This window comes from Sinocyclocheilus anshuiensis, unplaced genomic scaffold (genome assembly GCF_001515605.1).
Source record: "Sinocyclocheilus anshuiensis isolate Anshui unplaced genomic scaffold, SAMN03320099.WGS_v1.1 scaffold375, whole genome shotgun sequence".
Lineage (NCBI taxonomy): Eukaryota > Metazoa > Chordata > Actinopteri > Cypriniformes > Cyprinidae > Sinocyclocheilus > Sinocyclocheilus anshuiensis.
The window spans coordinates 781,003-796,990 of record NW_015549594.1 but is presented as its reverse complement, the minus strand read 5'-3'; the positions used below and the strand labels follow the sequence as shown (position 1 = coordinate 796,990).

Here is a 15,988-nt window from a genome sequence, read left to right as displayed (position 1 = left end):
TTTAAAATTTAAAATCTTAACCATTTGCCCTACATTACGTGGCTTCTTAGAAGTGACATCACTTCTCTAAGAACAAAGATACTGATACTTGCCATTTAAAATCTTAACCATTTGCCCTACATTACGTGGCTTCTTAGAAGTGACATCACTTCTCTGGAAGGAAAGAACAAAGTATTAGGCAAACTTTTTTTCATTACGCAAACATTTTTCTATTTATAATTTTTCAGAAAACTTACTGTATAGCCTAAAAAAAAAAAAAAAATGTCCACCCTGTTGTGTCCGTATATACAGGATATATAAATAGATTGTATACCTCTATTAAAATTCTTTCTAAATCATCTCCTATCATGTTGTTTTTTCATAGCTAGTAATGGGCTTCATTAGCTTAAAAGTCCACCCTGTTACACATATTGCACTGAAAAATGTCATGTAACAGGGTGGACAAATTTCCTAGACCAAATGTGAAATATTTGGTCATGATTATTATGTTCTACTAGGCTGAGCTTGACCAGTGTTTTTCTGAAAGACAGACATTTCCTCCCTCAGGCTAAAAAATTATAAAATTAAAAATATATATATTTCTCAACAATCCTGCTCAAAATCCACCAAACTTCCACCAAAATCAAACATTTTGTTGAGATAAAGATTTCTGGCAAGAGGAAAAAAAAAACTAATTTTGAGAAAACTTTCATATTGTATGCAGATTGAAAGCTACAGATAAAGTGTGATAAAATAAAGACTTAACCCTCTACTGCATGGTGTAGCCATATGGCAACATACTCTGTGTTCATTTCCTTGCCACTGTCTCTTTAAGAGAACACAACATACTCTTTGTGTTCATTTCCTTGCAACTGTCTCTTTAAGAGAACATTCTCATTTTTTTTTGTTGGAAAGAGAAGACCTTAGTTTAGCCAATGATGTGCTTTGATTAAGTCACATGACAGGCAGTTATTTTTCTGTGGTGAGATTTCTGACAGACTGCCATCTCTTGTCGGTAGCTGCTGAAAGCAAACTAAAACATCAGTAACAAACAAGGACCAGTCCGTTGTATGCTGTTGCCGTATGGCAACGTATCATAAAGTACCTTAAAATAATATTTTTTTCCAAATTTTTTTTTACAGCACTTCAAGTTAAGCCATTCTTAGAAAATAAAAAGATTCAAATATTTTTTTCTATAGGTCTATCATAATGTGTGTGGTAGAGGGTTAAATATGTATTTTGGATGCTTTCTTTGCACTAGTCTGGTAAGAGTTTATGGAAGTTATGGGATTACATATTATCATATTTCCCCCACTACTAAACAAAAAAATCCTCTGTTTCCCAAATGTTGAACAAACTTTCTGAAGCCTCAGCATCTTGTTTTAGCTGTGCACGGTTCATGCAGGCAATGTGTTCGCCCTGCTTCCTGCAGACAGTTTCACAACAGGAAATTAGTTAGTGCAGCATAATTTTTTAGATGTGATAAACACCTATGCAAGAAAAGGCAACTCTCTTCTCAAATACAGACAATTTGAAGACTCTCCAGGAAGCTTAGCACTAAAAGGCATCATATCATGTTTCCCGTTTTGAAGTTTCAGCCGTAGACTTGCTTAACAATTTAAGAGCATTCAGCTCTACGTTCTTACTCTTATCCTCCACCTCCTCAGCACGACCCTTCTGAAGAAGAACAATCACTTTAAGTAATTCTCAGATTGGCAGAGGAATGTTAAACAGGAAGACTCTCTCAGCTTCACACAAAGCCAGGATGGAGCTCTGAATTTCACTGACAACATCAGTTACATGCAAAGACATGCTGTTGTGCAAGTCAAACTCCTCCAAATTTTGTGAAGAGATTATTAGAGTAAACCAGGTAGACAAGTCATTTTTTTCCGAGGCTCACAAGCAAATTTAACACATTTAGAAAAGACAAATACAGGGACGTGATTAACCTCACACAAGAGAGGACACTGTCTAAATACAGCACAGGCCCTCGGGGTCCAAAATGTGTCTGAGAGAAAGAGGGCGAACAGAAAGCGCTGTGCAATTGCTTCGTTTCATCAGTTGAAAGCTCTATATCAAACAAAAGCTAAAGAGTCTGTCTTATATTCAAACACTTGCATGCTTCTAGACCTGTTATGGAAATATTTACAAAACCATAGGACCTGTATAAACCTCCACCTGCCCTTCATTTAAGGTACCCAGTTTATATTCATGAATGATTTGTATCTCCTGCCTTCCTACTTTGGTGATGTCAAACAGCAATATTTTTCAGACTTGAAAGCAAAGTGCACAATCCCAGGCCTCAGTATAAACAAAATGGTTTTACCACATCTTTTCCAAGACTAATCTGGAAAAAGGTCAACAGTTATTTAAGAAATATCGGCCAGACAGCAGTTAAGCAAGTCATATCGCAGATGCACATGTGGTATATATCAAAATTAGACAAACATATTTCTCAGCATGTCCACAAGCTTCTCCATTACACAGAATGTCAGTTATGACGCAGGAGGAGCTCAGAAGTTAAAGGGGCATATGGCCTGAATTGAGTTAGCTGTTCTCAGCTATGCCACATTTGACAAACAGATGCTCATCAGGCTAACAATCCATCATTTCTCAGCCCATAAGCATTAAACCTTACCGGCTCTGATGAGGGGTCAGTCCAGACGTCTCTGCGGGCATCACATAACCCTCATTTCAGCAACACAATCTGCTGCTCTGAATGGATGGCACGTACGGCACATATCCACTGCTGTACCTGGAGCCTGAGTGTGAGAGGAGGAGTCGAGTCACTGTTTCTCAGTCTTCCTGTTGTACAGTATAAGAAAGAGCCCTCTGTCTGCTCGCAACTCTTTTGCCTGACACACTGCATTCTTGTGGTTACTTTATAAACTCAACTTCCCTGTGATGTCACAGAACGAAGGGAGGGGAAAATGTGTCACTGTGTTTACATGGTGCCCACAAACAGTTTTTAGCATGTAATGAAATCATTTTGAAAGTTCACGGAGGCTCTAGAGTTAAGTCGAGAGAATAGTTTCAAATCCTTTCTGGTATTTTAAGAAACTGTAATGCTTTTAGACTGAGGTGCAGTAAAACTGAACATTTTCTTTCACACTGAATGAGGGCAAAAGTAATAGTGCATTCTTGTAGTATATTTGATTTATGGCTTGCAACATTTTGAAAATGAACACTGAACAGGGTTTACTCACACTTATGAATATGCCACTGTGCCAAAACAAGATATTGGATATAAAGAGATTCGAAGAACAGAATTATCCTTGACTTAACAAAATGTTCAGAAACATCTAAATTTCTGTCAGTTTAGCCCCATTTCCCTTAATTATTTTCTAACTCATAATATTCCCTACTATTTTTTTAGTATAATATTAATATAAAAATTATAGTAGTGAATTTTACACTACCATTCAAAAGTTTTTGGTAAGTACTATTTTTAATGTTTTTTTTAAGTGTCTTATGCTCACCAAGGCTATATTTATTTGATCAAAAACATAGTAAAAAGAGTAATATTGTGAAGTATTATTACAATATCTGTCTCAGAATATATTATTATATTGTGTCTCATATTATTATTAGAATAACTGTATAACAAAGCTGAATTTTTAGCAGCCATTAATCCAGTCTTCAGTGTCACATGATCTTTCAAAAATCATTGTAATATGGTAATATGGTAAAAATAACATTTTTGTTGAAACCTTATATATCTTAAATTTTTTTCAGGATTTTTTTTTTGGCGAATGAAATTGAAGTAAACATCTAAATGTTTTTGATTACACTTTTTTGACTATACAAATTTTATATATATTTTACAATTTTATTACACACACACACACACACACACACACACACACATACTGTATATACACGAAGTGAAGCAACACAAAGACTGTGTGCTTCTATCAAGCATGGAAAAACTGAAAAATGCAGAACTGAGCATTTATTTTGGGCACGTTCGATGCATGAACTTCAGTCAACCAAGCGAAACAGGAAGGTTTCCAACCCTGCTGATGCTCGTTTCCAACACTGCTTTCACAATTTTGACAGTCCTGGCTGCTTTGTTAAACTTAAACAGAAGCAAGAGAAGCATTGTCTGGATTTTACATGTGTGAATGTAAAATCTGTGAAACCTTCTACCAGACTTGGGCTGTTGTGTCCTTGATGATGTAAACCTGGACTTATCACTTTTGATGTCTCACAGGCTTGAAGTTACTGTGGTTATTCACACCCAACTGTATAGATCTATGCTGAGGCAAGACTGCTAATCCAAGGAAGGCAGAACTCAAAAATTATCTCTCTCTACCAGCCTCTTCCATCATCTTTCTGTCTGACGTTCTGTCCTCTGATTGGATCCCTCGGAAGCAGCAAACTGCACATCCCAAAGGCACAGAGTGTGCTTTGGAAACATTAGGGTGTTGGGTTTATGTGTAGTCCCCCTAATGAAAAATAAAGCAGGCTGCCTCTGAATCCAAATATAGCCCAGGCCGTTCCTAACCAGTCACAACTGTAGCTCATGAGTCATTCTAATGAAATGTATCAGAACAACGCTATGAAAACAAGAAGAGGGACCAGTGAATGCTCTGTGCTCTGCCATAAATGGACCTGCTCCCTCCTAACTCACAATAATGCTGGGACTGAAGAATTGGGTAATTCACAGAGTAATTTCAACTTTTTCCATTTCTTTTTTGTATACTGTTTCATTTCAAACCAACAATGAGGTAAAGTTTGTGTGTAAAATTTGTACATTTCATTACTAGACTCCTGGAGGGACACATTTCTTAAAACAGGGAAATACCCAATTTAGAAAAGACACGAATTTGCGTTGAACCTTGAAATTGAGATTCCTGTTTTCACACTCACCCCACCCATCCCTCCCACTGTCATACTTAGATAAAGATCAGTATGCTGTGAGAGGTGGAAAGTAATGTGAAAATATGTGGTTTTATTAATTGAATTCTAAAACAGATTTAAAAATGTAATTGAATAAGCCATGTTTAAAATTAGAATATAGTCAAAATACAGACTGTACCTCACCATAATTTCATATGAACAGCCTATATAGTTAGCCTAATAAACTATACTACTTCATGGACAAATTGTTCTCATAATTTTCTTAGATTAACTAAATATTTATGTCAGTCACTGGGGTTTTTGCGTCATTTCCTGTTGAGCTGATTACCAATTGAATCACAGTAAGTGTGCTTTTTGCTTTATTCTATACTTTCATTTAACAGCATTTGTGCTTAAAGACACATGGAAGAAAACTGAACAACAACATCATAAAATAAACAAACAAACATAAATTAAGCATATAATTTCTTAAACAACCACTTAATTCTGACTAATATTTCAATAGTTTTAATAACAGTAATCTCCTTTTTTTGAGACATTGATAGTGAGCACTACAATTTGCGCAGGTCATATTATTTTGATTTAATGTAATATTAAGATAATGCTTAAGGAATAGTCATCTTCTGTGGAACATAAAAGAAAATATTTTGAAGGAAGTTGGCTAACTAAAGAGTTTTGGTTTCCCCATATAGACCAAAAATACAACAGAAGTTCACACTTTTTTATCAGCATTCTTCAAGATATCTTTTTTTTGTTGTTGTTCAGCAAGTTTTGCTATGACTTGAGGATGAGTAAATGATGACATAATTTTCATTTTTGAGTGAACTATTCCTCTAACATTATCTAAATGCATCTCTTTTTATTTAGATTATGACAGCAGTCTTGTTAACACAAGTACATCATGTTGTTAGGTAGTCTAAACACATGACCGTATGTTAGTATTGTTGACATTGTTCAGAATATCAACCTAAATTACTCAAAATACATAAGCAAGCAAGTAGCTTGAGAAAGAAAGAGATGATTACAGAGATCATGGCTGAATGTGTGAATGTTTACTTCTGCTGTTGACAACATGACAAAAAATGAACAACCTTCATTTTTCTTTAAAGGAAGAAACATTTGAAGGGTTTTTAAGATGGTCATATGAAGGTCAGTCTAATTTTTAAAGTTCTGTTAAAAGTTACAATTCTTTTAAAGTACTGAATCTTTTTCAGCTGACAACATAAAGCTTGAAATAGAATGATTAATTTGAAGTAACACAATGATTGGGTTCAGCCTGGACCATATTGAGGCAAAAAGACAAAACAGTTGCAAAATAATGCCTCCCATAAAAGGCCTCAGGCCTGTACTTATTATTGGGTTTCCTGCCCTAAAGGGCACTTCTGTGTTTTTTGCACCGTATGTTGAGACATCTTGATAAAAGGACAAAAGCTTGGGCATGCTCACTACAAGAAGGTTGATGTTGCCTGAGAGCATAAATTCCAACATGGCTGAGGAACTCAGAAAAGCCTGCTTTTGTACTAAAAGCTTCTTTTCTGCAAAGCTATATTTCATACATCAAGCTGAAGTGTGCCCTAGAAATCCAAGCAATATCTTTTCAACAATTGTCACGCATGTCACAAAATGAGGTGCAATATAAACTTATTGTCTTTCTGTTTGAATGACAACATGCGCCTCCGGTATGACACTTTTCAGTTCTACAAGCAAACAATCAAAACAATGACTAATTCATCACACACAGATGAAGAACACTCATATTTTTCAGTTAGTTTACCACTTGCAGCCTAAATGAGCCGTGAAGTCAGGATGGATGAAAATGATCTTATTCTGAAATAAATCTTTAAAGACAGGTAGTATTATAATATTAAAAAAACAAGCTTTAATGCTTTGCCTGATTGATTAACCAACATAAAAACATTTTATACTTTACAGGCTAATTAAAAAAAAGTGTACTGTAAATGATAGCATGCTTAAAAAGCATATAATCTCATTTGTTTAATTTCTCAGTTCCACAGACCTGTCAAGATCAGGAAAAGAAACTACAAATAAAGACACATCACTTCTTTTTAGCAAACTATTTATTCTTCTGTATAGAAATCACATGCAGTTGCATGCATGTTGCGTACCTTCAGATGTACATCGATTCTGGCGTTCCTCCACAGCATGTGACACCGAACTTACCTCCACTGGTTCTGTTGAAGCTGTTCCAGAGATTTGAACTTGGTTTCTGATTTAACCCCCGTGTGTGTGTTGCCATTAGTAAGTCCTCCTACAGGCAGCTGCCCAGCCTCTTATATTCCAGTGTCAGAAGTGATTAGTTCGCAGCGTTCAGTGACTTGTGAAGATTTGGGGGGTGGTGTATCTGCCTACTTACATCAGACTCACCCTGGGCACGGTGCATGCAGGTTCTGAGGCCAGGGGGTTCAACCATTTCAAGAGCCCTTTTGGTTGGTCATCAGGCCATAGAGTGCATTATCGGGCTAAGTGTGCTCTGTAAATACCTGCGGCGTGGCTCTCATCTCTACCTCATACCACCTAGAAAGCACTGAAAAGGCAAGCATTAATGTTACTTTAATACAAGCCCTAGCAAGTCAGTTCAAGACGGCTGTCCACCCGCCTCAAGTAGATAAAAGGGGTTATTACAGCTGTAATGGTGAATAGAATCACCTACAAAGAGGATTTACTATGTATTTTTAGATTATAAATTAACACCTAGCAAGAGTGCGTCTATGGTTGTGAAATGTATGACGCACAAATGGGAGAGTAGCACAGATAAACGGCATATAAAATGTTGTCACCAACTAACCACCACTGACTCCATTTCCTTTTTGTACTCATATGAACATTTCCTACAGAAGCGCATGCATCCCTTAACATTTTTTATTCAGTGGTCTTGCATATTTAGACCAACAGCTCAATGGTGTGTTATTTGCATAAAACAGTTCAATAGTGGTTACATTTTTATTTTCTCCAAAAAATAATAAATAAATAAATAAAACAACCGGTTCAAAAGAATTGAAACTACTTTTTTTTTTTTTTTACAATTACGCAATTTCCATATAAAGGCAAATGTTTACCGCTACAACGTAGGCCATGTTGATGAACTTCAGGTAATGAATCTAGGATAGCCTACATTTGGGAGATAAGCCTCTGGGCTCCTTTGCAAAGCTTTGTTTATTTCTTTTAATTTTTTTTTTTTATTTAGTCATTTAGCAGACGCTTTTATCCAAAGTGACTATTTGTTTAATATTTATTATTTTATTATTTATTATTATACTATTTGTGAATATTTGTTTAATATTCACTACAATTCAATCAACAAGAAGTTAATATTGAGTAACTTACATTTTAAACGTAATATTGTCAGTTACTTTGTGTATTTTTGCTCCGCCAACAAAAAACAATTCCAAAACGTAGACAAAGCAGAAACGGTTCCGGGTCTGGGAGCGGCACACTTGTTCATGATCAGTGTTGCCAACTTAGCAATTTTGTTGCTAAATTTAGCAACTTTTCAGACTACCCTAGCAACTTTTTCTTCCAAAAGCACCTAGCAACAAATTTAGTTATTTTTAAATTTTATTTGGCTACTTTTAGCAACTTTTGATAAGTGACTCAAACAATAAAAAGGCACACATTTTCCATCTAAATTTCACAAAAAGAGGAAACCAAAGATGCCTAGAAGTACATACATCACATGAATTAAGTTATTGCTGTTTGCAGTCGTTCAATTTGATAACAATAATAATTTAATAATTGTTCATTTACAATTCACACCTTGTTAGTAGCTTGTACATGTGATTGTTGATCAGTTAGTACACTGTAAGAAAAATATCTAGAAAAATGGCAAAGGTACTAGTAATTTTCCAGTACATTATCCGTTATCCATTATCAATTATCCATTATCCGTTGTAACCCTGTAACCCGAAAACACAAAATACATTCAGCACAGTTAAACGTCCAAGTGCGGATGAAACGCCATTCTGTCAATAAAATTTGAAGTGCGCGGAACTGTGGTATAAATCCCTGTTAATATTTTATCTGTTTGTCAGTATATTCAAGGGTTGAGTATGTTAACAAAACTGTTAATCATTTAGGCTTGTACTTAGGTACACAGCCTGTAATGGTGAAATAAGTAAATAAATAAATTCACAGTCAAACTCAGATTTTTTTATTTTGAATATTTTATTAATGTGTAGAAAATGTATTAAAAAAGGAACTATACAGCACATTTTAAGTTAAACTAGAGCTAATTTGATCTGTTACAATAATATCCAAGGTTATCTGACAATGTGGTTAGCGAGTTAGGGACAAATGTCTCAAAGACCGTTCTTTTGCACACATGACCTGCTTCATTAGTGTTCATGCTAAACACATTTTTCCAAGAGCCATAGAGGTAAAGGACAAGCAGTCAAACATTTTTACTGCTCTACAACATCCTCTTAGGTACAAAATGTACGGGATTTTTACAATATCATAATGAAATTAAATAAATGTATATGAGAGTGGTAAAATGACCTAGTTCCAAGTGTTGTGTGTAACATGTTTTTAAGTGTGCTCCCGTGGTGAATGTTGAACCAAGTGGTTTGGTGGATGGGAGGCATGTCAGAATGAAGGGGTCTTGAAGTGCCCCCACCATATGCTGAGTCAATGAATAATGGAGGAAAATCTGCTGTCTCTCTCTGTTGAGAAGCTGTCTCAATCAGTCAACACAACACTAAAGTCTCTATTCCTCTTTCAGAAATAACTACAGAAGGGTTGCTTCACTGTGAACCCACAAACAATTAGTTTTCTGACGGAAACAGTTAGAAAACAGAAGAAGGAACACATATTTCCACCCATGTTCTCTACAGAACAGTAACTGGAGAAAACGATGCCTTCTGCTGCAAGCAAAATGTAAGTATTTTTCAGTGTTAAATGCAATTAGCTTGAGCTGATTAAGAATTTACTTGGTTTCTAGTTCCCATCCCAGCTGTTGCTACACTCTCTAATCTTACCCCTCAAAAAGGAAAGAAAAAATAGAAGCAAAGGAAAAGCGTAGAAACTCTTTGAAGACATCATAGTGCCGTCTCTCAGAAGAGGCTCATTAGGAGATTTGAGACTATGCGAAACAGGTGTTGTGAGAAGCAGAACTCCGGAGAACTGAGCAATATTTGTCTACAGCCTTACAGAAATGGGTAGAGCATACAGATAAATTAAAGAAGAAAAATCTAAATTATCTTGCTGAGGTAAAAGTTACATTGTATGAGGAAGGTCTAGAAAAACATGACACGGTCGTACTCCTTCCTTCAAACCTTTCAATCACTGTACAAAATACACTGAGGCCATGTTAAACTACAGAATGAAATAATATATTCTTGTCAGGTACAAAAAGGTAAAAGAAGAAAGGCTATGTTCTAAGTTGCACTAGGAGTTGCATTACTTTTGTGACCTATTGTGTGTACGTCAGGTCTTGAAAGCTCAAGCTTCACTGCTTGTCAGCAGGTGTCTGTCCAACTCCATTTTACAATGACTATGTATGAAAGGAACAGAAGATCTATGAAAAGAACCCTTCAGATGGTCTTCACTCTGCATGTACTACTGCAGTGCAAAACACATACTGCAATTCTCCTGCACTCATCTATGAATTGCCATTAATCTAGAGGATTTACCAAGACACAGATGGGCACCATTATTCTTTCAAGTCTACAGGAACAAAACACTCAAAGCATGGAATGTGAAACATAACTATGTAAAAAATTATCCATATGAGTTTTTCATATGTACATATCAGTGCTCTAAGGACAGTTTATACCTTAAAAAAAAAAAAAAAAAAACCTATGATGTAAAAGTATTACTTATCAGCCTTGCACAAAATTGTGAAATTTAAAATAAAAATGAAATCAAATATGGGGCAAATTATATGAGTGATAAGCATGTGATCATTCTTTTTTCAATCTGTTTTGACCTCAGATACTGAATAATTCTTTGGTTTCTGAGGTTTCAATAATAATAATAACATTTTGTGTTTTGTATCATCTTTTCCAGAAAACCCAACATTTGCAACTTCAACCTCGACTGCAACGCTTTAACAGTACAATGGCCAACTGTTAATGTTTAAGTTTAAATATGAGATTAAAAATGCAGTTACAATAAAGCAAATATTGTTTGCTTCAGGGTGAAGTAAATGCAAAATACAACACTGTAATGGGTCACATGAACATAAATCAAACCTGACCAAAAATCATTCAGTTACTTTTTTAAAGGTATTTCTCATCATTTATAAAAATAGAAGCATCTCATTTTAACGGGCATTCATTTTCTTCTAAAATCTTTTATCTCAAAGGGAGAAATGATCTTTTCTTCACTTAATAATGAGGTTCTTTCCACAGGCCTCATACTGTAAACGTGCTAAAAATACCAAACCCTACCTAGTCTTCAATCTCCCGGAGCTGAACAAATAGCATTACACATATAGAAAGTCACCGAACCTCAAGGTTTACAATTTACATCAGACATTCGTCAAAGGGATTTTGTCATTCGAAGATTTAAATAAGTTACATCGCTCCTTCTGTCCTCCTCGCCCTATTTAAAAATAGAAACAGCTAGTAGGACGGTAGATTAATGGGTGGACCTCCTCCGCTTGCCACTGATGCTGCGGTAGTTGAAAGGTCTCATCTTCATCTCCACAAGAGGGATGGAAAACTCATGGCCTTTCCAGTGATACCAGTTTATACCCTGCCGAAGTCAAACACATAATGTCAATACACAAACGGTTATTTATCTATGATCGCATTAGCATTCATACAGTAGGTATTCATACATGAAGTGTGGTTCTAGCACAGATACATTGCCATATGTGACTCTGGACCACAAAACCAGTCAGTCATAAGGGTCAATTTTTTGAAATTGAGATTTATACATCATCCCTGAGTAGGGAATGAGACACTGCGTCCTCTAGGTTTATTGCCATGCTGCGGACGCAAGCTTCAGATGAAGAAGTGAATGATGTGTGCTCCCGGCGCCTATTTATACTATAGTCGCACCGGTAGTGACGTCATGGCTGTCGCCGGCCAACGAGTTGGTGTTTTTTCAATGTATGCTTCAGACACGGGTCACGACGAGGCGTTCCCCATAGCGACCCCTAGAGGACGCAGTGTCTCATTCCCTACTCAGGGAACCATGGTTACATAAGTAACCTGAGACGTTTCCATTGATGTATGGTTTGTTAGGATAGGACAATATTTGGCCCGAGATACAACTATTTGAAAATCTGAAATCTGAGGGTGCAAAAAAATATATATATATTGAGAAAATCGCCTCTAAAGTTGTCCAAATTAAGACCTTAGCAACGCATATTACTAATCAAAAATTACGTTTTGGTATATAGGGAATTTACTAAATATCTTCATGGAACTTAATATCCTAATGATTTTTGGCATAAAAGAAAAATCTATCATTTTGACCCATACAATATTGTTGGCTATTTCTACAAATATACCCGTGCTACTTATGACTGGTTTTGTGCTCCAGGGTCACATATGTATAGATAGACACAGATACATACAATATCAAAATATGAATTTGTTTTAGCATCTTAAATGTAAACCCTTTTACGCTCATAGAAACTTAAGAAGAAATGTTTACGAATTCTATGTGGTTCAAAGAACACTGAATTTGAGGGATAGACAGATATTAAAATCCTAGCCAATACTGATAAGCCAATAATTATTTGCATTTTATATATATTTGCGATAACTCAAAAATTCAACACTAAAAAAAAAATAAAAAAATTAAAACGTTTAAACCGTTTATTAATAATTTTGAGATTTAACAATGTTATTCAATTATTAAAGATTAATTTTAAGTGACGGTTAGATGAAAGCAAATGTAATCTAAATGTAAAAATATTGAAAACAAGCATGAACATTTACATTTAAAATATTGACCAGTGCTTGTAAAACATTAAAAAATATCTAAAATCCAGCAACTGATATACAGGATTGTGCAACCTCACTGAATCCATAGGTTAATTTTATGGAATTTTTCAATAAATTAAATGAAGTAATGGTAGGCTACAATGAAACCATATTGTTAATTTCAGTTTTGCCAGAAAAGTTTTAAAGGGGTCATGACATGCATTTGCCTTGATCTTTTGGCATATAAGGGGTCTTTGTACCATTAAAACATCCTGCATGTTTCGTAGTTTAAACATCCTCCTGATTATAAACAAAGCATTTATTTAATCAAGCTCCAAAAATGGCTCGTTTGGATCTTGAGGTGCAAGATGACGTCACCTGGGCACAGTCGTTTGCATAAACACTGCCTCCAGAGCAAGACATCGACAAATAGTCATCTTCTTACCATAGGCCCTGCCCACTGGCGTTCAGTCACTTAAAGGCATGACACTTGATTACGCTGAATGAGAGTGTTGTCGCATTTGTCTTGTCTACAGTGGATACAGTATACAGATGCTCGTTCACTTTCTGACACAGTCCACACACTTGAGTCTGTCAATAGGACAAATGGAGTGAAAGAACAAGTGTGATAGGGGTAAGGAACAAGTGGATAGTTTATTTTTAATGGCATCCTGGATCATGTCACAGGATTGATCAAAGCATTTTGTTTTGTAAATGAGGCACAGTGTCATGGAGAGTTCACAAAGAAAATTTTTTTGAAAGATGAAACGGTACTAGATCTGACTGCAGCTACATCACAAACTGTAGGTAAATTATATCATAATGCTTTATCTGGAAATTACTGTTTTATTTTGATCATGTTGTCAAAACACACATGCAATAGTGAGGGGGCGGGGCATTGATACTGTTTCCAATGCAATGACGTTAGCCAATCATAACAGTGGCCAATTACTGGCAAGCCATAAATGACATGCCCCTTAAAAACAGGTCATTTTAGACAGAGGGTCAGAATGAGGGTTTTAAATAATAATTTTCCCTCATATTTATTTTGTTTTTTTTTGTGTGCAAACTTTATTAACATTATAAGTAAACCTCAAGGAACACATTAAAATAATAAAACAATCCATGTCATGACCTCTTTAAAGATCTGTATTTGTAGATAAGCTATACATAGGTAAAATATTTTTAGATGCTGTCAGTATGTTGATAATGTACATTTCAGTATCTATCAAAATGCATAAAATCATGTGTGTAATATTTATGTACAAAATTGCTCAGCAATTCAGTGTTATTGCCACTGAAATACTTCACAAAGAACACCTCTCAAAAGATTATTTTTCTTGTAAAACCTTTATTAGTTTTCAGAGTGTTAACCTCTGCTTCTATGAAAAAATACCACTGACACCAATGGGAAATATGACCTTATCGGTTATAATAAGCTACACCAACCCCCTAAAGCTTGTGAGAAAGCTGAAATGAAAGCAGACAGTGAGACAACAGGACATGACACAATGCAATTGAGCAAGGACGGATCTAGAATATTTTTACCATTGGCCTGTGACTCTCACATATTGAGCTTTTTACTTGCTTTCATTTAACTTCAAAATGCTTCTGCATGTTTCCTGTCTTTTTAACGCCTGCCCTTGCAAACAAAACCACAAACAATGAGTCACAAAGCACAAAGGCCCTGTAGGTGTAAGATCAATTCGCTGAATTAAGATCGTAATCAGCGTAATAAGTTCCTATGAGATTTTTAATGTGTAGGCAGGTTTTGCCTTCTTGTAATTCCATATACTGTATAGGCGGTGGAAATGACCCTTGTATTAAGTTGTTAAGGCCACATTAGCAAATTTTCAGGGGCAAAAAAAGGTCAGTTGTCATCAAGAGTCTAGTGATCTTTGAACCACCGCTCAAGCAACTTTGTGCTGGTCAAACAATGGCAAATCTTGAACTTGTTAGTTAAATCTGCATGGGAAACTTTTGCTCTCACTTGATATTCCCAATCTCTAATGGCCGTACTGAGCCGTACCGAGCCGAGTCGTACCACGCAGTGGAAAAGCGCCATAAGATTCCTATTGAAACAACTGGATTTCGCTCGCCACGATTTGCAGAACATCAATAAGTCTGACTGAACCAGACATTTCAGTCCAGTGTTTAAGACTACCTGGCTTACCTGACTATGTCTGGACTCTCCGTATTTGCCATTAAGGTTGGCCCGATGACAGTTTTTGTACCACCAGGCTCCTTTGTAGGACAGTGCACAGTTAGTGACAGCGATATCATTGTCCTTGTCCTTGGTAGAGAAAGGTCTGCTCTGGTGGTAGCTTAGAGAGTCACCTGAAGTAAAAAGAGAACATAATTACAACTAATAGGCTTAAATATCCAAAACCACTCTGAAGAGATCATCTCTGGGGTGTTTTAAACGATTGAATGAATCAAAAACAAGATATTTCCTTTCAGTGTATGTAAAATGAATGCCCAAATGTCCTCCAGCCGCACCTGCGGTGCCATTATACTCTCCTATCCGCAGTTTGTAGAGGCTCTTGGAATCTCCAATGGAAAACCTGTCATAGTTGGCATGTACAGACTCCTGGCCGTCTTTCATGTCAATGCGGAGCTCATAACGACCTTGAGCTGCAATCTTCTGAATGTTGTCCAAGCCTGCATGGAAAAATGAAAAAAAAAAAACATGTTCTACCATCCATACCATCTCATCCCTGTGTTCCAGCCCCTTAACATGTGAAAATGTTGCCTTCAAATACTGTATGGTTCTCACTGATAAGAGCCTATAATTTAATATAAAAGCAGTGCTCTTGTTTGGTGGTCCATCTCACTTTCTCCGACTCTTATATGTTGTGAAGATAAAGAGCAAAAGACTGCAGATAAAACAGTCTGTTTATTGAAGATAATCAAATTTTCTGACTGTGCAGTGGAGAAACATCCTGTCTGGCTAAAGACACGATCACTTTTTGATAGTGTAGATGTCTCCTGATAATAGAACTCCATCTATTTCGTGTGAGTATCTACAAGGATGTGCCGTAACTCTGAACTGTAACTAAGCCCTGAATCTCACCTCAGGATTTAATGCCACAGAATGAACCTAGGAAGCAGAAAGGTGATGAACTGTAACAGTGAGGGGAAGAGATCTGAATTACCAGATGTGGCCAAAGAGCATCTGTAAAGCGGCCATTGTTGTAATGAGATTAGTAAAAAAAAAAAAAAAAAAAAATAATTAAAAAGAAGCAAGCACA

General features: G+C 36.0%; 1 protein-coding gene across 3 annotated transcripts in view; it reads right to left on the bottom strand.

Annotated features, from left to right (window-relative positions):
- Positions 1-9,032: 9,032 nt before the first annotated feature.
- tnr (tenascin R (restrictin, janusin)) overlaps positions 9,033-15,988 on the bottom strand; it is a 138,345-nt gene continuing 131,389 nt past the window's right edge. For all 3 annotated transcript variants that reach the window (XM_016446858.1, XM_016446860.1, XM_016446859.1), the window contains 3 exons: positions 15,237-15,398; positions 14,911-15,074; positions 9,033-11,556 (listed from right to left, as the gene is read on the bottom strand). In XM_016446858.1, coding sequence (XP_016302344.1) covers positions 11,440-11,556; positions 14,911-15,074; positions 15,237-15,398 — 443 coding nt within the window. In that variant the 3' untranslated portion in view covers positions 9,033-11,439. The remainder of the gene's footprint in view (positions 11,557-14,910; positions 15,075-15,236; positions 15,399-15,988) is intronic.